The following is a 27798-nucleotide window of genomic DNA, read 5'->3' as shown; positions in this document are numbered from 1 at the left end:
TACAGCATTAATGTCTGTGCCATCAGCGCCCTCTGGCCAGATTCCTTGAAAAAGTAAGATAAAATAAAAACCCAAAACATTATTTTAATTTTAGAGCCATTTCTAGGGCCACCCTGTGTACAAAATGCATGTTATTTTTTATTTAGTACTTACCTGAATAAGGTATTTCACATAAAAGATTTTTTCATATAGTCCATAAGAGAGAATTGTTTAATTTATACAAATGAGCATGTTCAAAATCTTTACATTTTGTGTTGTTCCCGGAATGATCCACAACTTTGTGTTTTTGTTTAGTGATAGTTGTTCATGAGTTCTTTGTCCTTAACAGTCAAACTGCCCACTGTTCTTTAGAAAAATTCTTCAGGTTCCACAATTTTTATTTTTTTTTCTTCAGCATTTGTGTGTATTTAAACCCTTTCCAACTAAGATTGTGATTTTGAGATCCATATTTTAACACAGAGGACAACTGAGGGACTCATCAACAAACACACACAAAAACAGCTGTGGTTCATCCAGGTAAGAACACAGTAATATGAATCAAGTGTATGTAAACTTTTGAAAGGGGTCATTTTTATAAATTCAACCATTATTTTCTCTCGTACACTATATGTAAACATTTTATGGGAAATATCTTATTCAGGTCAGTACTTAATAAAACAAAACAAGCATTTTGTATGATTCCTCTTATTTTGGTATAATAATTAACATTTTGCAAATTCTGCAAGGTTTATGTAAACTTTTGACCTCAACTGTATAATATATACAAATATTCTATGTATACAAGGTGTGACTTACCAAACACATTGAAACCCAGCACACAGGTGGAAGTGGCCCATTCTAGATTGCGTACTGCATCTGCACTAGTTATATGCTTCCCACTGGATGCTTCCCCTTTTTAACAGGAAACATATGACCAGCCATTAATACAATGACATCTGAGCTCTATTTACTGACAAATGTGTTAGGTGAGAAAAAAAAAACTTACAGAATAAGATCTCATAGTCGCCTGAGTTGGTTACAATAAACTGGCTGTCGGTGGACCAGTCAAGATGAGTAACAAAACTGGAGTGTCCCTATAGACAAAAGACACAGCATTAAACAAGTGTTATTGTCCTCTAATGAATTATAATAAACTGGAACATATTTGGGATACATTTCCCTGTTAAACTCACAGTGCATTTGCCAACACGGCTGTATTTCCTGCCGTTCTCCGTAACAGAGTAGATGTAAACAAAGTTGTCATGGGAGGCCACAGCCAGGTACGCACCATCTATAAGACAAAAAGGATTTTTTGGCAATTTTGTATTAATACTTGTATGGCTTAATATAACGTAAATTATGTCTCTTACTGAAATATGCAGTGGAAAATCCATGAAAGATTTACGTTATTTAAACAATCCACATCATTTTATACATATTTTAGACTATAGGGGGCGGCATTATTTCAATGAGCTACTGGTGCTACCTGTTGCTATTTTTACCGCAACACAACTCAGGAAATAAAATACTGACACGATGCCACATCGTGTGGCTTAAGGTTTTAATTTTTAGTCGATGGGCAACAATAGAAGCAATGTAAGTCTTCACTGAATGGGAAGATGTCTGTGGACGAATAAAACTTTCTAAAGACCCCCGCCTTTGTTCTCTTCACTTTTGCCCTGATGCCTTTAAGGCTTTTAATAGACCACAGCTGCTGAAAGAGCTTACAAACAGCAGAGACAAGAAACGCTAGATGCCATCCTGGCAGGATGTAAACATGAATGCCTGTGGCTAATGGCTAAAAGCACAAAAGAACACACCTGGAGAATATTTAACATTGGAGATGATTTCATTGCCGTCTGTATGCATAGAGACGAGGTCACGGGTGTCAGTGTCCTGTCAGTGTCCAGCACCAACCACCTGTAAGACAGCAAGCGCAAAAAAAAATCCGTAAAATTGTTTCAATATTGAGGTATTTTAAATATACAAAAAAAAATTACAACAGGGCTTTTTAATGTTTTTGCTTTATTTTTGTTGAATATTAGCTGATCGTCAAGTTAAGTAAGTCAAAACCTAAAGTTCCCATGTGCAATCATACCTTCCTGTCATGGTTCCCACAGCTAGCACAGTGCCAGTGGGATGAAATCCAACGGAACGTCCAGGGTCCTAAAATAAAAATAAATAAATATTAAAAATACAAAAAGAAATTATATATATATATATATATATATATATATATATATAATTAAGCAAAAATAAGTTACACAATGTAAAAATAAAATAACATTTTATAATACATAACTTAACATTGGAGCAATTTTTATATTTAAAATATAAATATTAAACATTAATAAATGACAAAAATATTTTATACAATGTAAAAAATTAAATTACATTTTTTAATACTTAATATTATAAAAAAAAGTTCTAAAAACATAAGAAACTTAATATAAAATGTAAAATAAATGAATTTTATTTTTATATTTTAATATTAACATTACATTTTAAAAACAAATAAATGTTAAGAATATTATTTTATAAATATAAAAAAACACAATAAAATATTTAATATTTTATTTAAATATTAATATTTAATATTTTATTTCATTATGTGCATTTAGTTTTTCCTATTTGAATATACATAAGAATGTAAAATCTATATATCTATAGCAGCATATTCTAAAAACATCTAAAACTGTAATTTGTCCTCAAAGTGAACATACATTAAATTAAAATATTAAATTAAATTACACTAAAATAAAAAGGATTTGGAATACAACTTCCAAAAAGAAAAACTGAAAAAATAATGACAACAAATAAAAAATAAATAAATAAAATAAAATATGCACTCAAGGCATCACTCTACGCTGACATTCTATTAAAATAAATAGGGATTTACAATAATATAATACAATAATTTATTAATTAAATTAAATTAAAATTAATTATTATTAAATATTATTAAATTATTAAATTAAAAATAAATTATTAATACATAAAATAAAATATGCACTCAAGGAATCACTCTATGCTGACATTTCATTAAAATAAATAGGGATTTACAATAATACAATACAATAATTAATTAATAATTTAATTTAATTATGCTAAAATAAAGAGAAATTGGAATGCAACTTCTAAAATAAAATAAAATAAAATGATAAGATATGATATATGCACTCTATGCTGACATTCTATTAAAATAAATAGGGATTTACAATAATTAAATTAAATAAATAAAAATACAATAAAATATATTTCATTGAATATATAAAAATATATAAATAAATAAAATCGTAAAATCTATATCTCCATAACAGAACATTCTAAAAACATCTAAAACGGTAATGTATCCTTAAAGTGAACAAAGTATACAAAACAAAACCTGCAAAGCAGATGGGATCATTTTTGATTATGTTTACATACTACAAAAATCTAAACATAAACATAGAGATTATACAAACCTCAATGGCTTTGCTCCACAGAGGCAGATGGGAAGAGGTGTCCCAGAGATAGACCTGCTTGTCTTGACCACATGTCACAAACTGCTCAGTGCTGGGATGCACATCCAAGCCCCACAATTCATCAGTGTGACCCTTTACAGAGAGAAAACAAGAAAACCAGGGTAAGAATGGCTAATTTCCATCTAAATAACTACTCTCAGTCCACGAGGAGCCCTGTTTCTTCCTGTTTAAATGGGCGGTTCTTGGCATCTATAAGCAGTTCTGTCCAGGTCATATGCTGTTTCTAATCAAAGTTCTGGCTACAAGAGACTGAGGAAAAATGTTGTGATCTTTTCCACTTTTGGCAAAGATATTAGACCGAAAGGCATGTAAACACACTGTAATATCATCTGACAACCTTCACCTGAACAATGGGAGTGAGGGAACCAGAGAAAGAGCCCCGCAGAACAGCGTTTCGGGTTGTTCCCACAAACAGCTCGTCCTGTTTTCCTTCAGCTAGAGTGCGGACGGGACCAAAGGCCTCGGGAACCTGATTACACAGAGAAAAATATGGTAAGGAACATGTAATCTGTACATCTCAACTAAAACACTATTTGTACAAGTTGTTCTGAATGAAGTGCTGATGTAGCTGGATCTAATAAATAAGAAAAATGAATCCCTGGATCACATATTAGCAGTAGAAACATGATAACATCAAAACAATAAAAAAAGCTGAATTGGAGAGTACATAGCAGTCATTACTAATGAGTATCTAGTTTGAACGCTGCTGTCTGGATTTTATTATTAAAGCTTTTATTTGTTTAGTATGAATGAGAAAACTTCACCTCAATCTCACTCTTTTTGCGGTAATCGTGGTCCCACTGCAGCACCTTGCGGTCTTTTCCTCCACCTGATACTAGTGTGCCATCCTTCAGCACGCACAGTGAAAAGATCCCACCCTCATGGGCTCCCGAAACCACCTGGCTGATCCGGTTTCCACCTTTAAAGCAGAGTTCATCATCAAATCATAGGTTGCACTGAGGGAGTATCTTTAGCAATAGCAGTCAAACAGATGGATGTATTGTTTTTCTAATTGCTGGCAGATAAAAACATGGATTAAATGTCATTTATTTCTTTTTTAAACGTGGCATCTAGATGAGTATTTTGGCAGAGTACAAAAAACACTTTAAATATATAATGGCATAATAATTTCCTGACCTTTTGCCCAGATGTAGATGTTTCCACTAGAATCTCCGGTGATTGCATCTCCATTCTCAGCAAAAGCGACGCAGAGGACATACTTGGGTTTTTCATGTTTCTGAAAGCACGCCAAAAATATGAATACATTGAATAAATTCATTATGTAAAAAATAAAATAAAATAGGGATTTAAAATAAAACACTAAATAAAATAATAAACAGTGATTTAGAATCGAACTTTCAAATGAAAAATAAAATGGAATATAACATTAAAAAACTAAAATATAAAAATAATTGTAATATAAAAATACAACAAAAACAAAATAAAATAAAATAATAAAAATATGCACTTAACGGCATCACTCTATGTTGACTTTGTATTAAATTAAATAGGTATTTAGAATCATACAAAAATATACAGTATATAAATAATAATTAAATATTAAAGTATTAAAAAAAATTACATTAAAATAATGATGAATTGGAATGCAGCTAAATAAAATAAAATAAAATAAAATAAAGAAAAATAAAATAATAAACAGCGAGGAAAATATAAATTACAATAAAACATTAAATGAAAAAAAAACCCCGAATACAACGAAATTAAATTAAACAAAAATAAATTTAAACTACACTAAAATAAAGAGCAATTGGAATGCAACTTCCAAAATGATATAAAATAAAATACAGGGATTTAGAATCGAAACTCCAAATGAACAATAAAATACAATATAATAGGGCTGGGCGATTTGGCCTAAAATCAAAATCTCGATTAATTGAACATTTTAACCCGATTACGATTAATGAACGATTATTTTATTCATTAATAAAATAACATTTAATTATATTTAAATAATATTTATTTTTTTGCCCTCATAGTTCACTGACAAGTTTTGTACAGTAAATATGCGCACGTATTACAAGTGAGAGATTTTTGAATGAAGGGTGCACACACTATCTATGATTTTTTATTGAACATAAGTGTTGAACAACTGAAATTAAAGTACACATTGCTTAAAACGAAAAGTCACATTTTTTTTAAATTAGTGAAAATAAATAACTTGCACTTTTGGAAACAAAATAGTAGAAAATAGAAAATAAGTATAAAAAAAGTAGAAAATAAGCAGTATCTCTTCTAGATAAAATTACTCTTGTATATCCTGTAAATACTTTTTACTGTATAAATACTGCTTAAGCTCTCCATCAACATGTCGACGGAATAATGTAACGTAACGGAGCGGGGTCACCTGACTCCACACGCAGTAGTGTTTTTAAGGGGAAAGTAATTGAAATAATTGACCTGGAAAAATTTGATCGATTATAGGTTCTGAATGTCGATTTCGATTACTTTTCGATTAATCGCCCAGCCCTACAATATAACATTAAAAAAAAAAAAAATAAATAAAATACAGGTATTTAGAATCTAAATTCCAAATGAAAAATAAAATACAATATAACATTAAACAAATAAAATATGCACTTCAATAGGGATTTAGAATAATAAATAAATGGATTTAAATAAAATTACACTAAAATAGGATTTAGAATGCAACTAAATAAAATAAAATAAACAGGAATTTAGAATATAACTTCCAAAGGAAAATAAAATATTACATTTAATTAATAAAAAATAATAATAAATTATTAAAAAATAATATAATAAAAGTAAAATATACACTTAAGGGCGTGTTGACTTTGAATTAAATTATAGGGATTTAGAATAAAACAGAAATAAAGAAATACATATAAAATAAATTCTAATTAAATTTAATTACACTAAAATAAAATGGAACTGAAGTGCAACTTCCAAATTAAAATAAAATAAAATAGAGATTTAAAGGGGAAATAAACCAAAAATTTAGAATGTAACATCCAAATGAAAAATAAAATACAATATAACATTAAATTTAAAAATAATAATATATAAATTAAATATGGGGATTTAAAATAAAACAACAATAAAATAACAAACAGTGATTTATAAAGTAACTTCAAAATGAATTATAACAAAAAAAAAAAAAAAAAAAAAATTCAAATGCAATCAACTCAAAGATCACTCTGTATTTTAGTCAGAAAACAGAAAAGACATGTTGCAAACCTCAAACAGTCCCTGGCGTTTTGTAAGAGTAGTCCCTTCCATTGTCCAAAAGTTGATGTGAGACTTCCCACAGGTGACAATGAGATTAGCGTCCATGGGATGGAAGACAGCACCCAGAACTGACTCATTGGAACACTGCAAAATAGTGATTGGATATTTTACACAAAATACAACACTTCCATTGATGAAATGTAATTTTTTTACTATTTCCCAGTAAGCACATATACATCAAGACATCTACGCAAATGCACACTATTAAATGCAAACTATATGTTGTACATAAGTGATTATTCCAGCATTTTAAATTATTTTTAATACTATAGAATCTACATGAAACAGCTCGAAATGTAATATTTCATGATAAAATGGACTGATTTGACAATCAAAAATGCTAAAAAGTAGGCGTTATGTAATAGAACAGAGCTTGGTAGGGGTTAAAAAGGTAAGAGAGTTTAGTGATGTTCATAGGTCATGCTTGTCATTACAAGATTAAGAAGACAAACATGACATCTTCCAGATGAAAACACACACGTCAAAAAGACGTCAGGGTGGCGGACATGTGCAGTCATGGTTTTAAACCACTGGGTCTGTGAACACTCAGGTTATTAAAGACATAATTTCACCAGACACACTATGCAAGGAAATTGTACAGCAAGTCTAGAATTCCTAGCTCACACACTCTCCTTTATACAGCATGTTGCCTCACCTTAACCTCCGCCAGTTGCTTTTCTTTCTGCCAATCCCAAACTGACAAAATGTGGTCATTTGCATCGTCAACCGCACACAAATGAGCACCACCATTCTGTGAAGAGGAAAGGCATTATACCCATTGTTCATTCAGCCATTTATCATTGTTCAAGTATTCATTATTTACACCCATTGTGCACTGTTGTATGGCATCAAAGCACATAGATTATTTATCCAATATTTAAAAAGGAAAAGTTTGCTTACCGACTTTGAGAAGGCAACACAGGTGACAGCTCGGTCAAACACACCCGCACCGATCACATGAAGAGTGTTCAAACTGACAGAGTCCCACACACGGACATGAGGCTGCAAAGCCTATGAGGACAACAAAGAAAAGTTATAGCTGTGTTCACACATGTCATGTCTGGTTAAATTAAAACCAACTCTGGTGCGATTTCTCTGTTAGTGCGGTTCATTTGAGGAAGTGTGAACACTGCCATCCGAACCCTGGTGCTCACCAAACAAGAGGACTGAGTCTGCTAAAAAGATGGGTCTCGGTCCGCTTCCAAACGAACTCTTGTGCAGTCCGAATGAAATATGAACACAACACGGATATACAAAGTGGTGTATGCGAAACAAAACGAGCTGAGGGCAAACGTGGAGCAACGAGGAGGTAACGAAATATATGTCAATCAGGTTGTGAACGTATCACTATGCCTTTAGGTTCGATATCTTTAGGTTCGCTGTCAAAAATGCCAGTGTGAACGCTAAGCGGTCCAATTTTCCTTTTTGGTCCAGACCAAATATGCCAAAAGAACTGAACTACAGCTTTGAACACACCCTAAAACTCAATAGTTGAATAGGAATAGCTCACATATTGATTTTGTTTTCATTATTTACAACATTTTATATACAACACCGTTTAAAAGTTTAGGGATGGTAAGATTTTTTAAATGTTTTTGAAAAAAAAAAGTTTTTTCTGCTCACTAAGGCTGCATTTATTTGTTAAAAATACAGTAAAAACAGCAATGCTGTGAAATATTATTACAATTTAAAATAACTGCTTTCTATTTGAATATATTTTAAATTCAATTTATTTCGGTGATGCAAAGCTGAATTTTCAGCATCATTACTGCAGTCTTCAGAGTCACATGATCCTTCAGAAATCATACTTATATGCTGATTTGCTGTAAACATTTCTTATTATTAACAATGCTGAAAACTGTTTTGGTGCTTTTTAAAACTTTTTAAAATAATGTTTAAGGAATAAAAACTTCAAAGGAAAAGCATTTAATTCAAATATAACTATTTTCTGTACTGTCACTTTTGATCAATTTAATGCATCCTTGCTGATTAAATATATATGTGACCCTGGACCACAAAACCACTCTTAGGTAGGACGTGTATATTTGTAGTAATAGCCAGAAATACATTGAATTTTGTCAAAATTATAGATTTTTCTTTCATGCCAAAAATCATTAGGATATTAAGTAAAGATCATGTTTTATGAAGATATTTTTCAAATGTTCTACCATAAATATATCAAAACTTAGTAATACGCATTGCTAAGAACTTCATTTGGACAACTTTAAAGGCGATTTTCTTAATATTTAGATTTTTTTTGCATCCTCACATTTCAGATATTCAAATAGTTGTATCTCAGCCAAATGTTGGCTTATACATTAATGGAAAGCTTATTTATTTAGCTTTCAGATGATTCAGAAAATTGACTTTTATGACTAGTTTTGTGGTCCAGGGTCACATATTTCCTAAGGCCATAATTTAAAAAGCTAATACACTTTGTAAATTGCTGAAATGTTGATGTAATTTGTAATCATGAGCGCAATGGTTTTGTTTCTAAGCACACAAGAGGGCTTGTTCAAGCCGCAAGATCAACAAATCAATATACAGCTACAGAATGTAAATGTGAACTAACTTTGCCATCCTTGGATGTTCCGGCAACTTGTCCTGTTGCTATGGTGACCATGTCTGGATGGATGGCCAAACTGCAAAGAAAACATTGTCAGGATCAGTGCTTGTCAGAAAAGATTTCCCATCACTCTCTCCCCCTCTCACTAGGGAACAGTAAATGAATGCAGACCAGTCCCAGAAAAAAACAGTAAACAGGCTGCAACTGTTTTGCAAACCAGCAGGGATTCTGACAGTCACAGAGAGAGCATTCCAGCAATGCAAATGCTAATTAACTAATATTTTACAACAAATAGCATGGCGATGCTCTGTTGCAGCAGAAGAGATCTACATAAAATAATCTCTGAATCTCTTAATTTGTCATTAATTGCTCACCCTCATGTCATTCCAAACTTGTTGGACCTTTGTTCATCTTCAGAACGCAAAGATATTTTTGATGAAATCCGAGAGCTTTCTGACCCTGCATAGACTGCAATGCAACCGACACATTCAAAGACCACAAAAAGGTGCCCAAGCCTGTTCCTGGAGATCTACCCCTGATCAAACACACCTAAACCAGCTAATTCATCTCTTAGTTAGCACTTGATAATTACAGACAGCTGTGTTGAAGCAGGGCTAGAACTAAAGTTTGCAGGTAGGTCGATCTCTAGGAACAGATTTGGGCACCCCTGATGTAGACTGTCGATGTTGTAATTACTTTGTTTAATAATAAAGAATGTAAGCATATTTCGGTTTACAAACTGTATTGTTTCATCAGTCAGTCACGTTAGTGCTCGGCTAACGTATCCACCATAATTGTTTTGTGACGTGTTTACAGTTTAGCAGCTAAACTTTAGCTGTGGGCACGATTCGCTTGCATTGTATATGGAAAGACCAATCACAACAGACTTGCCCAGCTGACCAATCAGAGCAGAGTAGGCTTATGGAAGGGAGGAGTTTACTAACCTTAAAAGATTAGTTCACTTCTAGAACAAAAATTTACAGATAATGTACTCACCCCCTTGTCAACCATGATGTTCATGTCTTTCTTTCTTCAGTCGTAAAGAAATTATGTTTTTTGAGGAAAACATTTCAGGTTTTCTCTCCATATAATGGATATTTATGGTGCCCCCCAGTTTGAACTTCCAAAATGCTGTTTAAACGCAGCTTCAAAACTCTAATCGATCCCAGCTGAGAAAGAAGGGTCCCTGATAGCACATGTACATCTCTAAGACGTCTATTTGATGTCATTTACATCTGCAAGATGTAGTTTGCTCATCTGCAATACGTCTATTGGACGTTCCCTATAAGATGTCAAATAGACATCTATTAGATGTCTTTAAGATATTTATGAATTAGAATGTATGACATCTTACAGACATCTAAATAACATCTAAGACCCTTCTTTCTCGGCTGGGATCGTTTAGAGCCCTTTGAAGCTCCGTTTAAACTGCATTTTGGAAGTTCAAATTTGGGGGCACCATACATATCCATTACATGGAGAGAAATCCTGAAATGTTTTCCTTAAAAAACATTATTTCTTTTCAACTGAAGAAAGAAAGATATGAACATCTTGGATGACAAGGAGGCGAGTACGTTATCTGTACAATTTTGTTCTGGAAGTGAACTAATCCTTTAAGCTCAGAACAGCTTTGAACAAAACATTTCAAAATCATTGCGAAATTATTCTAATATAATATGTGTTTTCTGAAAAGATTACAATGTTTTCTGACCTTAGATGCATTTGAACCTGTTGTACACAATCAGTGTTTTTTTTGACAACCATCTTAGATTTAGTCTTAGTCTTAGTCTTTTAGACTAAAATGGTTATTAGTTTTAGTCAAATTTTAGTCGACGAAAAGTCAAGAAGGTTTTAGTCTAGTTTTAGTCGACGAAAAGTCAAAAAGGTTTTAGTCTAGTTTTAGTCAAAAAAAGGGGAAAAAGTAGTCTTTTAACAAATTAATGTAGGTCAGTAAGTATTTTGCTGTTGGGTAGTGTCACTTATAAGTTGTGAAAATAGCAGATCTATAGTTCAACACAATGTGAGCTTCCGGATCGACTATTTTCACCAATAATTACAATAATGAAGGAATGTTTTAGAACATAAAAGACAAACAAGGATGGAATGCTAAAACGGCTTGCCATACTAGTATGGCAAAGAGCATTTAATGCTAAAACGGCTTGCCATAGCGGCAGGTACTTTTTTCGGTTTTAATTGGCATGCACAATAAGCAGAAATGTCATGCATTTTAAACGTCTGACGGACCACCCACTAACATTTGTCTATTCTCGTCTCGTCAACGAAAACTCACACACGTCTCATCATGTTTTAGTCATCAACGAGCCATTTTTATCTCGTCATCGTCTCGTTTTCGTCATGGAAAAAAGTGGCGTCAACGAAATGATTTCGTCATCGTCATCGTTGACGAAAACAACACTGTACACAATAACCCAATATTAGGACACTTTAAAATACCATATGACCTGCTCTTTAACAATGTTCTTACTATCTTTCTGGGCCTTGAACATGTCAGTTGCGTTGTTCTCGATGCAGGCTCAGAAAGATCTCGGATTTCATCAAAAATATCTTAATTTGTGTTCCGAAGATGAATTGAATGTCTCACAGGTTTGGAACAACATGATGGTGAGTAATTCATGACAGAATTTGCATTTGTGGGCGAACTATCCCTTTAATAGCACAAGCATTGCTTTGCAGCCAAACCGACTAGTAGAAACAGAAGGTAGAAGAGATCTGATTTGATTGCAGGTGTATTTGAATATAATGCGGGATTCGCTTATCTTAAAGATAAGAGTCTGTTAAGTGAAGCAAGATCTGACCTAAAAATGCAAATTTGCTCAGAAACTAGCAGCACTTCCTGCGTACATTGGCTCATTTTGCTGAATGATAGAGATACAGTTGTACCAAATATTTGTTCATGATGATGATAAGCACCATGATAACATCGTATGCACCTTTGAACAATGACCTAGTTTAAGAATAATCTGCATGTGAAATCGGAAGTGCTTTTTTTCCCTGTATGACATCAACACTGCAGTAGTTCAACAAGTGCTTTTAATCTTCATTAGCAGTACATTAAGGGACAGATTTACTAAACAGGGCCAATTAGCCTTAGAGCGCAATTACATAAAAGCACAGATGGGAGGGGAAAATTCTGCTTGTGATTTACAAACAATGTAAATGTTAAAGAACAAACGCAGCCAGATCATTTCCATAATGACCCGCGCAATCTACCAAGAGCAGCGGAAATTACCGCCTGTTTAAAGACATGCTTTTTGGGGGAATTAAATAATGGCACAAATAACAAGTGCAAACCTAAGTAAATCGCATTGCGTGATTCACTTTAATACTCTCCTCCCATAAATTTTGTGTCCGGAAAAGGGAACTCCTACAAATGCATATTCAATGAGGTCAGGTGCCAAAATAACTGTGTCCACACCTTTTCGTCACTAATTCTTCATGTTTAAGTAAATCCTTAGATAATATTTTAATGCCAAAAGATGGTTTGTGCTGGCTCAAACTGTTAGTAAATCTGGCCCTAACTCTCTTAAAAATCAATATAATGTATATTTACCACTTGACATCATCATTATGGCCCAGATAGTGTCTTTGTTGCTGCTCTTCTACATTGTACAGCACCACTACGGAAGCATTGAAGTACACTATCTCTCCCGTCGGCAGCAGGTAAAGGTTGGAACGGCAGTCTCTTCCCCTATAGCCGTAACTGATGGACTGTGTTAAGAAACAAAAAGCATTTCCACTGACTGTAGTAAATGACCCAATAAGTGTACTAATAAATCAACACTATTTTCTGTCAGATTTTAAATGGGTTTCAATTCTATTTATAAATTCACTGATTCACTTTAATTTTTGATTTAACTTTTAACTCTTAAATAAATTCAATTTCATTGATGGCTAAATTATTGCAGTGATTTAAAAATGGGACTTAACTGGAAGGAAATCACCTATAATTTCACCTTTTTCCTTTTCTTTAACATAGTAAAATTCATATGTGACCCTGGACCACAAAACCAGTCTTAAGTCGCTGGGGTATATTTGTAGCAATAGCCAAAAATACATTGTATGGGTCAAAATTATGGATTTTTCTTTTATGTCAAAAATCATTAGGAAATTAAGTAAAGATCATGTTACATTAAGACTTTTTGTAAAATTCCTACTGTAAACCTATCAAAATGTAATTTTTGATTAGTAATATGCATTGTTAAGAACTTAATTTGGACAACTTTAAAGGTGATTTTCTCAGTATTTTGATTTTTTTGCACCCTTAGATTCCAGATTTTCAAATAGATGTATCTCGGCCAAATATTGTCCTATCATAACAAACTATACATCAATAGAAAGCTTATTTATTGAGCTTTCATATGATGTATACATCTCAGTTTTGTAAAATTTAACCTTATGACTGGTTTTGTGGTCCAGTGTCACATATGTTGTTGAATACAAATTCAAAATTGTCTAAAAAAAATTTACATTTATAGTGGTGGCCAAATTTATTAGAACACTAGTATTTTCACCAGCTAAAAATGGTTTTAAGTCAGTTATTTGGTATCTTTTTCTGTAGTGTGTCAGTAGGAAATATCAGTTTACATTTCCAAACATTCATTTTGCCATTATTTGTAATAATCCAGTGCACAAGAAGTTTGACAACAGCCAGTGCTCCACACAGAGATCTGATCTCATCATCATCCAGTCTGTCTGGAATGACATGAATCCAGAAGAACTGTGGCAACATCTCCAAGATGCTTCAAGAAACCTACCTGCAAAGGTACAGTACTGTTAAAAGTTTTAGGCACTAAAGGATAAAGCATAATTTCTCAGGTAGCTTTGCAGGAAGGTCTCTTGAAGCATCTTGCAGACTTTGCCACAGTTCTTCTGGATTTAGTCTGTCTCAGTTTGCTCTGTTTCTTCATGTCATTCCAGACAGACTGGATAATGATGAGATCTCTATGTGAAGCACTGGCTGTTGTCAGACTCCTTGTGCAAACAAATATCTTACTAGATTATTACAATTAATGGCAAAATGAATATTTGGAAATGTAAACTGACTCATTACAGCAAAAGATAAATAACTGACTTAAAACCATTTTTAGCTGGTGAAAATACTAGCGTTTTAACAATGTTTGACCACCTCTGTAAAAAAAACATCAGGTAAATCGAAAGGATACACCCATTGAAGTTTCAGCTTGCGCTCTGGCAGCACCACCTTGTTGTCAAGGGTGTAGCTTTCCCTCAGTTGGTCTGGAATATGCATGGTGATTGGACGTCCACGTATGAACATCCTCACGTAACCATCATCTGTTAAAGAGGAAATGAAATGTGAGTGGCCAAACAGAAACGAGCAGTAAACATGGTTTGTTAGGGATGATTTGTCACATTATCCAGGCCCTACTGGCAGAGATATGCTTATTTAGAAACCCATTACAAAATGAGACTGACTGGAGATATTATGGCAAGCAAAAATGGGTTTTAACTATAATGCAGAGGATAATGCAATCCAGTCAGGGTAAATTACAAGGGTCATTTCCCATAACACAGGGCTTGGTCTCTCCCTGTAGTGCTAGTTAAACACAGCTTAACAAACATTACATGCATATAGATTTTATGTAGTTTTTTTATGGGCGGAGTTTATCTGGAGGCAAAAAATTAACATTTAAAAGATTATAAAAGAATATAAAAGGTAAATTTGAGTTTATATTTTACAATTTTAACTTTATTCTCGCAATTCTGAGATTTTATCTCACAATTTTGATAAGAAAAATGTACTCGTTATTCTCTTTTCCCTTCGGCTCAGAATCATTAGTTAATATCCCACACTTCTGACGTTTTGACAAGCTCACTATTGTTGAGTTAAACTGAGTTATAAAGTCTGAAATCCGATATATAAACGAGAAAAAAAGTCTGACTTGTACAGACCAAAAGACCAAACATTTATTCATTTGAACTCAAAATTAAAAGGATTTTGGTAAAACTTTGGTTGTTATTTAATTAAATTCATCAAATTACTTTAAAAAATAGACAAAATCTTACCAGCATTGAGGGTGCACTCTTTGGTTTTGCTGAAAGAACAAAAAAGAAAAATGTACATGATTCATTCATTACTTCAAAGACTCCAAACCAGACAAAAAAAGGGCCTGTAAATGAAACAAAAACTTTCTAAAAAGTTGTGTTTGCCATCTATGACCTGTGTTTTGTGAGAGGATGACTAATTCATTGCGTTCATCTAATAATCCTGGCCCAGCTTTCATGTGGCCTCTCACAGAGCTGTGTGCAATGGAGAAAACACTGAGCTAAAGTGACAGAAGGCGAGGGTCATCCAAAATTGCTTTCAACTTTAGTACAGAGCCTGTTTACATGACTAAACCGATTGTGGCGAGATTCCAGCACTGGAGGGGATTTTGTATTTCACATTAAAAACAAAAAACATGGACAAAGCTGCTATACACCAAAAGGTTTTGATTAAAAAAAAAAAAGAGAGAGAGAGAGAGAGAGAGAGAGAGAGAGAAGAATAGAAATGAAAAACATTTTCTGTTTGTGTCTGTGCGTGCATTTCGTAGCTGCTTTTCCTAACCACACAGTTTCCCACTTCCTGTATGCTGATGCATGACTGTCATGATTGACAGCCTGTCTCAGACAGCGAGACACAATAAATTAGACCTATCAATCCAGTGCTATTTGCTGGAATAGGGCTGTATCACTCAACTATTCACAAGGGGATTAGAACTGACAGGAAACAGTATCTCTGGCTAGAAAGCTGGACCTTTCTATAGGGTAAAAAAAATGTTATGTAATGGGAAGACAGAAGGATCGTGGGTGCAGATGAAAAGAAATGCTCCCACAATGATCTGTTTGTATCCATGCGGTCTTGCAGTAACCATCCAAACGCTTCATTAAAGAAAAGCTTGAACCAAAGCAGGCCACATCAAGGCAAACCTCATCTCTAATAACCCTTTTTCAGAGTGGTATAGACAAAAATACTGGTGTTTTATACAGTTGAAGTCAAAAGTTGTCTTCTGGAAAACAAGTAAGTATCTTCGGTAGCTTTTGAAGGGCAGTACTAAGTAAAACAAACAATATGATATTTAGGCAAAATAAGAAATTTACACATCTTCAGTCTGTCCAAAAGTTTTCACCCCTGGCTCTTAATGCACTGCGTTTCCTTCTGAAGCATCAGTGAGCGTTTGAACCTTCTGTAATAGTTGCATATGAGTCCTTTAGTTGTCCTCAGTGTGAAAAGATGGATCTCAAAATCATACAAAAATACACAAAAATGCTGAAAAACCAAAGAATTTGTGGGACCTGATTTTTTTCTGAAAAACAGCAGTTTAACTGTTCAGGACAAACAAGGGACTCATGAACAACGATCACTAAAAAAAACAACTCTGCATCATTCATGTAACAAATCACTATTTAGAAACAAGTGTATGTAAACTTTTGAATAGGGTCATTTTTATAAATTCAACTATTGTTTTCTCTTGTGGACTATATGCAAACATATTTTATGTGAAATGTCTTAATCATGTCAGTACTAAATAGATAAAAAATAACATGCATTTTGTATGATCCCTCTTATTTTGGTAAAATAATTAACATTTTGCAGATTCTGCAAAGTGTATGTAAACTTTTGACTTTAACTGTATATATGCATGTACCATCAAAATCCAATTTAAACAATTGATTGTGTATTAGCCATTATTTTACTTAGCAAAGACACTTTTTACTCTCATTTGGACTAGGTGCGTGTTCATTTTGAACCCTGTTTACAACCAAAATTAATAAAGAAATGCATTTGTAATTTTCTAAATTATGTATTTCTAATAAAAAATGGAATTTTAGTAACATTTCAGGAGTCCACACACCTAATTTTAAGTTGTAACACAAAATGGCAGCTGGTCTGGCAACAAATCTATTTTCTCATTAGCACATACTGGAAAAATCTATTTTACCAGTAATTACTCGAGACATGTAGCAAGCATAACTTAATATAACGCTGTAAGAATGTTCCACTAATGTGCTTGACCTCAAAGAAGCCTTACACTAATGCACAGACTATGCACACACCCATCCATACCACACAGAGTGCTGATGACGTGTTCCAATTTGACATTTTATGTCTTTTATACATTAAAAACACCACATGAGTTATGCACTCACAGTATCTGTATGGATTAAACTGAATTTCTAAGCAAGTGATTCACTAAAAGCTTCTGTGGAGGTTCTATGAACATGATGTCCTTCTTTCCTGCTGTAAAGCACTCAATATAATTTGCCTTTAAAGCTCTCTGTGTGTGCTTGTGTGTGTGTGGCAGTGGGTGGGTTCCATGTTTAATACATGGGACTTTGCAGCAAAAACAATCAATATTTGACTTAGTTTGCACTAAAGCGATTAGTAAAACTCATGCATTATATGTAACATATCGTTAATTTTTAATGGATAGCGATCTTTCATGTTGATAATCAAAGCCGGATGAAAAAAAACAAGCACATTTTTGTTAAGTGACTCACAAAATGTTGCATAAAATCTCTTAAAACTGATGCCTCGGAACCACAAAGTACAATCCATATGCAAAAAATAGTTTGATTCTAGACAACTATGCTTTTGAATTCTATTGTTCCCATTTGGGAAGTTAAAGCACTAACTTAACCCAGGTGTTTGCTTTGTATATCTGCAGAAGCCATGATGCTGAGAATATTATTGTTTGCCTACCTATGTTTGCTTTGTTGCAGGAAGCTCAAAGCTCATTATCAGCCTCACCCTAAAACTACCAAAAGTTCTTTTGAAGATCTAAAAGAGCTTAACAAGAACTTTACCTGGATGACCTCTTCATGTTGTTTGTCCCGTTATTCTGTGTGATTGCTAGCTGGAATTTTCAGAAGCGTCAGGCGAAAGACTGAGTTCCTTGTTTGAGTTAACTTCAGCTCTGCAGGAACATGGACCTTGCTAACCAATAGCAGGACACTTCCTCAGTGTGCATGACAGCCCCTTTTAGGTTGACCACACCCCCCTGTGCTTCATTGCAGTAATATGAAGCACTCTGTGGTCAGGAGACTGTTTCAGTGGTGAGTGTGTCAACCAACTGACGGCGCACAGTTGCCATGCACCATGCAATGTTTGATCTCAAACAATCATCATGACATAAATAAGACACTACTAGCGTGTAGGATTATCTGCCATAACATCCTGCAGGTGCATGGTAAGAAACTTGCTGGAACTGATACTTAACCCTTTAGTAGACTGAAACTTTCATTAAGTTGTCCTTTGAGATAACAACAAAGGCTTTTTGGGCTTATTGGAATGTTTCTCTACTCAAATGTAATTTTACCCTCCTTTCCACTTTAAAAGAAAACTATTGAATTTAAAGGGATAGTTCACCCAAAAATGAAAATTACCCCATAATTTATTCACCCTCCCAGAAATCCCAAGCGTATATGACTTTCTTCTTTTATATAATTTTGATATAAGCCAAAAGGAGACTGGTTTTCCTTTGCTGTGAACAAAACTTTCTCGTGAGACTAGCATATTGTTATATAGCACGTTTTATGATGGATGGATGCACTTTATTGGACTTCTTAACAGCTGAACAGCCATTCACTGCCATTATAAAGCTTGGATGAGCCAGGATATTTTTTTAAATATACCTCCGATTGTATTCGTCTGAAAGAAAAAAGTCATATTCACTTAAAACGGCTTGAGAATAAGTAAATCGTGGGGTAATTTTCATTTTTAGGTGAACTATCCCTTTAATTTAACAGTGTGTTAAGTGGTAACGTGGTTAATGGATTTCTGTTTATGAAAGTTTAATGAGAGATTTCCAGTGGTTGTTATGCAGCTCTGAAAGGATCTCAGTCAATAACACTTTTATTGACAGATGTCTAACCTGAACATCTGTGTTTACCTTTCTTCCTGGAAATCCATGTATACATAATATTATAAATTATTTAGGATATTTGATCACATTCTTCCTACTTGTACTTGTACTGACTGATCTTAAAATATTTCTGTGCCTTTGTTTTGTCTCAATATGCACACCAGTAATGTTTTTTCTAAGGCATGTTTAATAAAATTACTTAAAATTCTTAATTGAACTATGGCCTAATCCTGGTTTAGGCTAAGCCCTGTCTATGAAACCGGGCCTTGGTGTTTTTTTTTTTACTGACTCCATAATTTTAAATAGTATTGTATACTGTGCCAACATGTCAGTTGCGGTTTCTATGAACCAGAACACACAATGGTAGCCTAACAAGTTTTCAAAATGCCCCCTGGCATTAACTGTACAAGTATTTCATAACATATTTCAAATCAGCAGTAAAATGATAAATAAATGATGCTGATTTACCTCATAACATTGGTATTTTATAAACGGTTTTCTATGGATGGTTCATCTCTTCCCTCTTACACTGTATCTGGTGTCTTACTGACCATAGGTCTGGGTTTGTTATCTAATTAGACACTGAGGTAGCATCTATTTTTAGCTGTGTTGATGTCTTGTACAAGCCTCAAGGTTCAGAGGAAAGAACTGAACTGAACTTTAATATCTGTGTGTACAGAAAAATCATCAAGTTTAATACATTTAGTTTTAATGAAAAGGTACCTGTCTCTCTTTCCACATGTTGAGCTGCTAGACGAGGTGGTTCTACTGCGGGAGTCAGCCATCTCCTTCTTCATGGTGGACAGGCGTTCTGTGGACATGCTCTTCCTGACACACAAAGATAAGAGCATGAGGTGCCATAAGTGAATGAGTGAGGACACAATGCAGAAAGCAGGAAAGAAAGACTTCAAAGAACCATGAGACTAACAGAGAACAGCTGTTTTCAACATTGATAATAATAAGGAATGTTTTGTGAACACCAAATCAACATATTAAAATGATTTCTGAAGCATCATGTGACACTGAATTCAGCTTTGCCATCACAGGAATAACTTACATTTTTAAATATATTCAAATTCAAAACATTTATTTTAAATTGTAATCATTTTCCACAATATTTCACAGCAATTGTATAATATTTCACCAAGTATTATTGCAGTATTTACTGATATTGTAGGAAATGCAGTAAATATGGTAGTATGTTATTTAAGATTATGGCAGGAAGTATTAAACAGAACAACAGAGTATTTTGTGGTGGGATACAAAGCATTTCTTCAAGTTCACATTACAAACAATTAATATTAATTATGAATGGTTATTTTAACTATTAATCATTCACTATACATGCATAAGAAACCAGCTCTTTCTGGAAAAGTATACAAATACTTTATTAGAAGTAGCGAACTAATGGTGGTCCAAGTAGTTTATTACTCAATGTCACCACCTTGAGGCTGAGTAGTAATCCTGCACTGATGTTGTCGGTGTGGAAAAAAATGAATATGTTTCCAACCTGTGCAACATGTGTGATACCAGCACGTGTTCCGATAAAATGATACATTTTGAAAAATAATATGCAATAAAACTGATTCATATCTTGCTTATGACTCTCACCTTTTGATAGACATCAGCACTTCCTTTTTCGGAGAGGAGGGAGAGGAAGGATAGCCACTTAAGCGTTTTGTTTGCACGTAGCCATTTGTCAAAGGCTTGGATGGCAGAGCTTGCAGTATCTGCCGAACTAAATCAGGAAGGAAGAAACAGAGGAACAGTGAGATGGCATGCAAATTATCCTCACCTCCCACATGGAAACTTTTTATGTAACCACTATATCATGCTTTGTGATACATGCCTGTAGCTCTGAGGGTTGAAATATCCTGATAGTTAAGAACCTAGGCTGCTTACACAAAGGTTACATCTTACAATCAGTAATGCACCCTTGAGCAAGGTTACTCTGAGATTATAAATTGCGCTAAAGACATAATGACAATAAAAGGGCCATGATGAAGCACTGACCCTTAGTAGGTCCACCTTTCTTGCTGCTGGCCTGTGTGATCTCCTCACAGCAGCCCAGCCTTCTCAAAGCATCCGCCAGCGCTGCCTTCAGCAAATGAATCTCATCTTCCTGCAGCTGCACCCTCTGCTCCAGGTGAGAGAGACGGTCGTCCATCTCCATCCCACTCCCGGCTGATACGTTATCATCTGAAAGAGACAGATACAGAGAACAGATAGTTATAGTATTAGAATTTGTACTAATGAAATTTGTAAAGCACTTTATCCAAACCTGTATTAGCTTGCTTGCTTCTGCAGAATACAAAAGATGTTTTGTGCTCCAAAGAAGAAAGTCTTACAGGTTTGGAATGACATAACAGTAAATGATGACAAAAAATTATATCAGAATAATTTTTTTTAATGAAATATCATTTTAAACCAGTGGTTCTCAAACCTTTTTGACTCAAAAGTCCCGTACAGTCCAACACAATATTCAAAAGTCGTCCAATATAAGGTATGAGATTTCCTTTATGTTTGTAGCAATTGCCAAAAATACATTGCATGGGTCATTAATGTTGCATTAAGTTATTTTGTAAATTTCCTACCGTAAATATATTAAAACGTAATTTTTGTTTAGTAATATACATTGCTAAGAACTTAATTTGGACAACTTTAAAGATGATTTTCTAAAAAAATCTTTTTTTTTTTTTTTTTTACTAAAAATGAGTTTTTTGCACCCTCAGATTCCAGATTTTCAAATAGTTGTATCTCAGCCAAATATTGTCCTATCCTTACATCAATGGAACTTTGCATCAATGGAACGCTTATTTATTATGCTTTCAGATGGATCAATTTAAAAAAAAAAATCAATCTTTATGGCTGGTTTTGTGGTCCAGGGTCACATATTAATTACCTAAGATTTTATTTGTGATACCAGAAATTCAAATTTTTTTTTTCTAAGTAAAATAAAATAAATAAAAGTTATTGAGAGGTTGGATTTTTAAAAAAGAAATATGGCTTCTGTTTACATCTTGATAGTTTTTTTTTAGCATTTTGATTAAGATAAAATATTTAGAATGGTATTAATAATATTACTATATATTTCATTAAAGATAATATATTAAATTAAATAATTCTGCTGCCTCCTGGTTGCGAGCTACAGCTTCATAGGGATAGTTCACCCAAAAATAAAAATTCTTTTATTAATTACTTACCCTCATGTTGTTCCAAACCCGTAAGACCTTCGTTCATCTTGAGAACACAAATTAAGTTATTTTTGATAAAAACCGACAGCTTTCTGACCTTAAATAGCTTTAAAAAAGATAGTCCATGTGACATCAGTGGTTCAACCTTAATTTTATGAAGCTACGACAATACCTTTTTTGCGCAAAAAAGACAAAATAACGACTTATTAAACAATTTCTTCTCTTCCGTGTCAGACTTTGATGCATGTTCACAACAGTACCAGTGTAAAAGTTGTTGTCGTAGTTTCATAAAATTAAACCACTGATGTCACATGGACTATTTTAATGACATCCTTACTACCTTTCTGGGCCTTAAATGTGCCAGTTGTCTTGCTGTCAATGCAGGGTCAGAAAGTTCTCGGATTTCATCAAAGATCTCTTAATTTGTGTTCTGAAGATGAACGAAAGGTCTTACAGGTTTGGAGCATGAGGGGGAGTAATTAATCACAGAATTTACATTTTCGGGTGAACTAACCCTTTAAAGTGTAAAGTCCATTTTAATTTACACACTTTTTAAGTCACTTTAAAAATGTGCATGTCTTTGCATAACAAAATATTAAAAAAACACTTTTTTAAACTAAACATTTCTAATGATTCAACAATGGAAATATAATTTAACAAAGATATAAGTATTTGTACATGTGTGGTTACCCTTCTAGGACACCAGTCACTTCATACATCTACTAAACCAACACTGAGATCCAGCTAGAATAGGATAAGTTATTGAAAGATACAGTAGTAGTGAAAAGACGAAAAAAAAAGTTTTTAGAAAACTTTCTTGTTGGATCAACATGAGAAACCATCTGTGATTAAAAACAAAAAGTGCTCGAACCACAAAAAAAATCACAAAACTGAAAGCATGAGGGAACAATTAAGCAAGTTTCAAATCGTAACAATGCTGATTCACTGTGGCAGCCATCAGATGCATTTCATTCAAATATCTTACTTAAAAATACACATTGATAAACAAACCTAAAATTAATTTTCCTATCACATTTATCCTTTTTTTTTCCAAACGTAGTTCCTCAATATCATATTTCACATACAACAGTGGCTCCTTGTCTCTATTTCAATCTCAAGGGCAATGTAACAGCCTCCATGCGAAGTTTGAATATATAATAAACCTCTTTTAGTCCCTCCACCCACTAACACATGGAGATCACATCTGTAAAGCAGCATCAGCAGGTGGCGAGCACGTCAACTAAAATATAAAAGTGAAAAAAAGGGAGGCAAAAGTAGAAGGTGAGAAGAAAGCAGGATGAAGCTATAGTGATGCTGGAAGACAAAAGCAGTCTGGAGGAAACCGGATGCTCAGTGAGCAAACGCGTTGAAATATTCATCATCCCGCTCTCTGCTTGTACTCCCCTCCTACCTGCCATTCCAGTCAGTACTATGTCCGCCTGTCAGTCACCCGCTCGGACAGCCTGACCCCTCTGCAGCTCTCTAGGGGTTTCCTAAAGGTGCTAGACGCCTCCCTGGCCAAGGTTTCTTTCTCCCACCTTCCCCTAGGCTTGCTGGATGGCTGATCCCGTGTCTGGACCTCCCTTCCTCTCCCTCCCCCACCCCTTTACCACTCAGCGCTGTGTGTGAAGAGGAGAAGGGTGATGTTTGTAACAGGATGCTGTTTCCCGTCTTCTATGCGGTAGAAAACTGCTAGTGGTGCTGTTGGCAGAGGAGAGAAAGCTTTGGCTCGACTCCAGACCTGCATCGGCCAGGCACTACCAGGAAGTGCACTGACCAGCCTCTCCGCCAATGGGATGCTGAAGTGTATACATGCGCTTGACAATTTACGACTTGTTGTTTTATATTCCCGGGGCGCATGCTCATTTTTTTAATCAATACGATTCACATTAGGGGTTTTAACTGTACTGATTGAATTGGTAATATCATAGCCTGATCTCAGATATGTAGATACAGCATTTAACCATACAACTGTAAAACATGGACAGACACTCTGTCCCTCTCTGACCCAGGCTCAGCATATACCGTCTACCCATCCATCTGTCGTCCAGCCAAACCATCTGTCGCAGAAATTGACCTACTGGAAAACCCAAACAATGACCACTATGTACACTGATACCTATTCTTGAGAAACCTGTAATTCACAAGAACAAAGATGAAACAGATGTTTCTAAGTAACTACAACAAGCTGTGCACAATGGTTGTTAGGATGAAGATGCCATAGTGATAATATTATATTTTCTAAAACGACCTTCAGAGATTGACTATGATATTAAATAAAAAATTTTATACGTATACACTACTAGTCAAAAGTTTTTGAACATTAAGACTTTTGCTCACCATGACTGCATTTATTTGATTTTTTTTTTTTTTTTTACTATTTAAAACAACTGCTTTCTATTTGAATATATTTCAAAATGTAATTTATTCCTGTGATCAAATCTAAATTTTCAACATCAATACTCCAGTCTTCAGTGTCACATGATTCTTCAGAAATCATTCTAATATGCTGATTTGCTGTTCAAGAAACATTTATTCATTTATACATTATTATTATCAATATTTAACAGCTTATTTGCTTTTTTTATGATTCTTTGATGGATAGAAAAATCCAAAGATCAGCATTTATCTGAAATAAAAAGCTTTTGTAACATTATACACTATACCATTCAAAGCTTGGAGTCAGTATCATTTATATTTACACTTTTATTTAGCAAGAATGCTTTAAATCGGTCAAAATTGATGATAAAACATTTATATTACCAAGGATTTCTATTTTAGATAAATGCCGTTCTTCGGAACATTCTATTCATCAAAGAAAAAATTGTACTCAGCTGTTTTTAACATAATAATCATAAATGTTTTTGAGCAGCAAATCAGAATATTAGAATGATTTCTAAAGGATCATGTGACTGGAGTAATGATGCCAAAAATGTAGCTTTGAAATCACAGGAATAAATTACATTTTAAAATATATTCAAATAGAAAATAGTTATTTTAAATAGTGAAAATATTTCAAAATTTTACTGTTTTAGTTGTACTTTGGATCAAATAAATGCTAACCACATAATCATTAATCTACTATAGCAAAATCAATAGGCTTATTGTTGTTAAAAGGAAGGAGAAACATCTTATCTTATCTTATTCATATCTTTAAACATTGATTTGAATGTTTCAGACTGGTGAATTACATTTCTGCTGTTGTTTACTGCATTAACAACATTTTTAGACAGGACAACATGTAATTTTGCATATGTTTTTGCCTATGTCAAAAATAAATAATTTTGTTTCTTCTCTGCATTTTTCATTTCTCTAGCTCGCTTCCTAATCTAGCTGTTGAATAAACCTGCCATTGAATATTGTTTGCTCTTTGACAAAGTGACCCTGGACCACAAAACCAGTCTTAAGTCGATGGGGTATATTTGTAGCAATAGCCAAAAATACATTGTATGGGTCAAAATTATTGATTTTTCTTTTATGTCAAAAATCATTAGGAAATTAAGTAAAGATCATGTTCCATGAAGATTTTTTGTAAAATTCCTACTGTAAACCTATCAAAATGTAATTTTTGATTAGTAATATGCATTGCTAAGAACTTAATTTGGACAACTTTAAAGGTGATTTTCTCAGTATTTTGATTTTTTGCACTCTTAGATTTCAGATTTTCAAATAGATGTATCTCGGCCAAATATTGTCCTATCATAACAAACCATACATCAATAGAAAGCTTATTTATTGATGTATATATCTCAGTTTTGTAAAATTTAACCTTATGACTGGTTTTGTGGTCCAGGGTCACAAATTACTTTTGCTTCTGCTTAATGCATGAATCTAAATGTAATGGATTTCATGGGTAAATTCTATATGATAATCAAATTTGGTGCTCTGCTGCCAGTGTAAAATCTGGCTCCCACAGCAAAGCTCTCTTAAAACTGTTTTGTAAATAAAAATCTTTGTCAATGTTCTTACTGCAATCCAATTTCAAATTAAAATCGTGCATACTCATTACACTCCTGACAACACACATGATGTTTACAACTGAGCTTCAATGTACTGGTATCACTAGGGATATGTTGTACTTGTAACCTAGGTAAATCCATCTTAATAGCTGGGTAATGTTATACACTAGATTACCAGGACACAATAAATAAGTAACTCACTACATTCTTTCCACTAAAACCTTATGCTAAGCTGAAATCAAATAACAAAGGCCTGGTGGAGCAAATGAATCAGGATGTAAGGCTCAAAGAATCAACAGATGAGAAGAAAATTAATTAAAAATGTAAACACAAATGACAAAATCATGTCTAACATGAGGCTAAATCTCTAAGTAGATGTTCATGTTTTTAATCTGACACATATGCGATAAGAAAATGCCTGAGGGGAAGATAAAATTTGCGTGTAGGCTATATACAGCTGATCATAATTTAAACAAATGCATTCCTTGCTGAGACAGTTTCTTTTGTTGTGCCCTCGCAGGCAGTGACGCACCGACACGTCAATAACATTACATTGCTGGAATGTTCATGTAAAATTGATTACCATCAAACACACGTTCATAATACGTAATGAAAACAAACCATCCGGTGAGGCTCTCTAGCGCATTCATTATGAATGCACAGTCAAGCCGCTGCCAAACTTACCGTTGCAATACCGAAGCAGAAGGGTGTTCGAGTCATACAGGTTCCCACATGAGGCTACTCGCTCCGACATGTCCTTCTTCTGATCAATTTCTTTATTTATTCCTTTCAAATCGCCGGTCCTCAAAGCCGCCTGCCTACTTTCCTGACATACGAGTGAACCTTCAATACCTTTCCACCGAACAACCGACGACAACCTGTGCTGCCTGCGTTTCTATAGCAACAGCCTCACCGCTGATCTGCTACCCAGAGGGAACGAGAGAGCATGTTTACTCTTGGAGTCCCATAATATGCAGTCAGTCCTTTCATGAGGACGGTGTGTACAGCCTATATCATGATAGGTTAGTCAAATTAGCAAGCTCTAAGGGCAAAGGCTACATCTAGGTATTTGACTATTGTGCACAGGTATGAAAGATATAAACAGATCATACTGCCGTATCGGTCTAGAGATATTTATCTTGGGAATTTAATTGCTATGGTGCTGTCATAAAGTGCCATGTCCTTGATAGTCAAACTGTTTTTTCTACTTTCTAACAGTAGATGGCGGTGTAGGTATGATTAAAGCAACATATGTGACCCTGGACCACAAAACCAGTCTTAAAGAGCACAGGTATATTTGTAGCAATAGCCAAAAATACATAGTATGGGTTAAAATTATTTTTATTGATTTTTCTTTTATGCCAAAAATCATTAGGATATGAAGATCATGTTTCATGGATATATCTTGTAAATTTATCACCGTAA

At 34.0% G+C, this 27798-nt stretch overlaps 1 protein-coding gene across 1 annotated transcript; it reads right to left on the bottom strand.

Annotated features, from left to right (window-relative positions):
* Nucleotides 1-27225, bottom strand: eml2 (EMAP like 2). Its single transcript, XM_073817499.1, has 21 exons — nt 27058-27225; nt 21234-21419; nt 20832-20958; nt 19944-20048; nt 15382-15410; nt 14520-14649; nt 12908-13057; nt 9343-9412; nt 7671-7781; nt 7426-7521; nt 6720-6854; nt 4641-4740; nt 4268-4422; nt 3847-3972; nt 3444-3575; nt 2078-2145; nt 1800-1899; nt 1173-1270; nt 986-1073; nt 796-891; nt 1-44 (listed from the first exon to the last, which is right to left on the bottom strand). Exons 1-19 carry the CDS (start codon nt 27125-27127, stop codon nt 1016-1018), a joined length of 2046 nt encoding a protein of 681 aa, XP_073673600.1. The 5' UTR covers nt 27128-27225; the 3' UTR covers nt 1-44; nt 796-891; nt 986-1015.
* Between the last annotated feature and the right edge of the window lie 573 nt (nt 27226-27798).

Source organism: Garra rufa, chromosome 14 (genome assembly GCF_049309525.1).
Source record: "Garra rufa chromosome 14, GarRuf1.0, whole genome shotgun sequence".
Lineage (NCBI taxonomy): Eukaryota > Metazoa > Chordata > Actinopteri > Cypriniformes > Cyprinidae > Garra > Garra rufa.
Note: the sequence above shows the minus strand (reverse complement) of the source record. Positions and strands in the feature narration are given on the sequence as shown.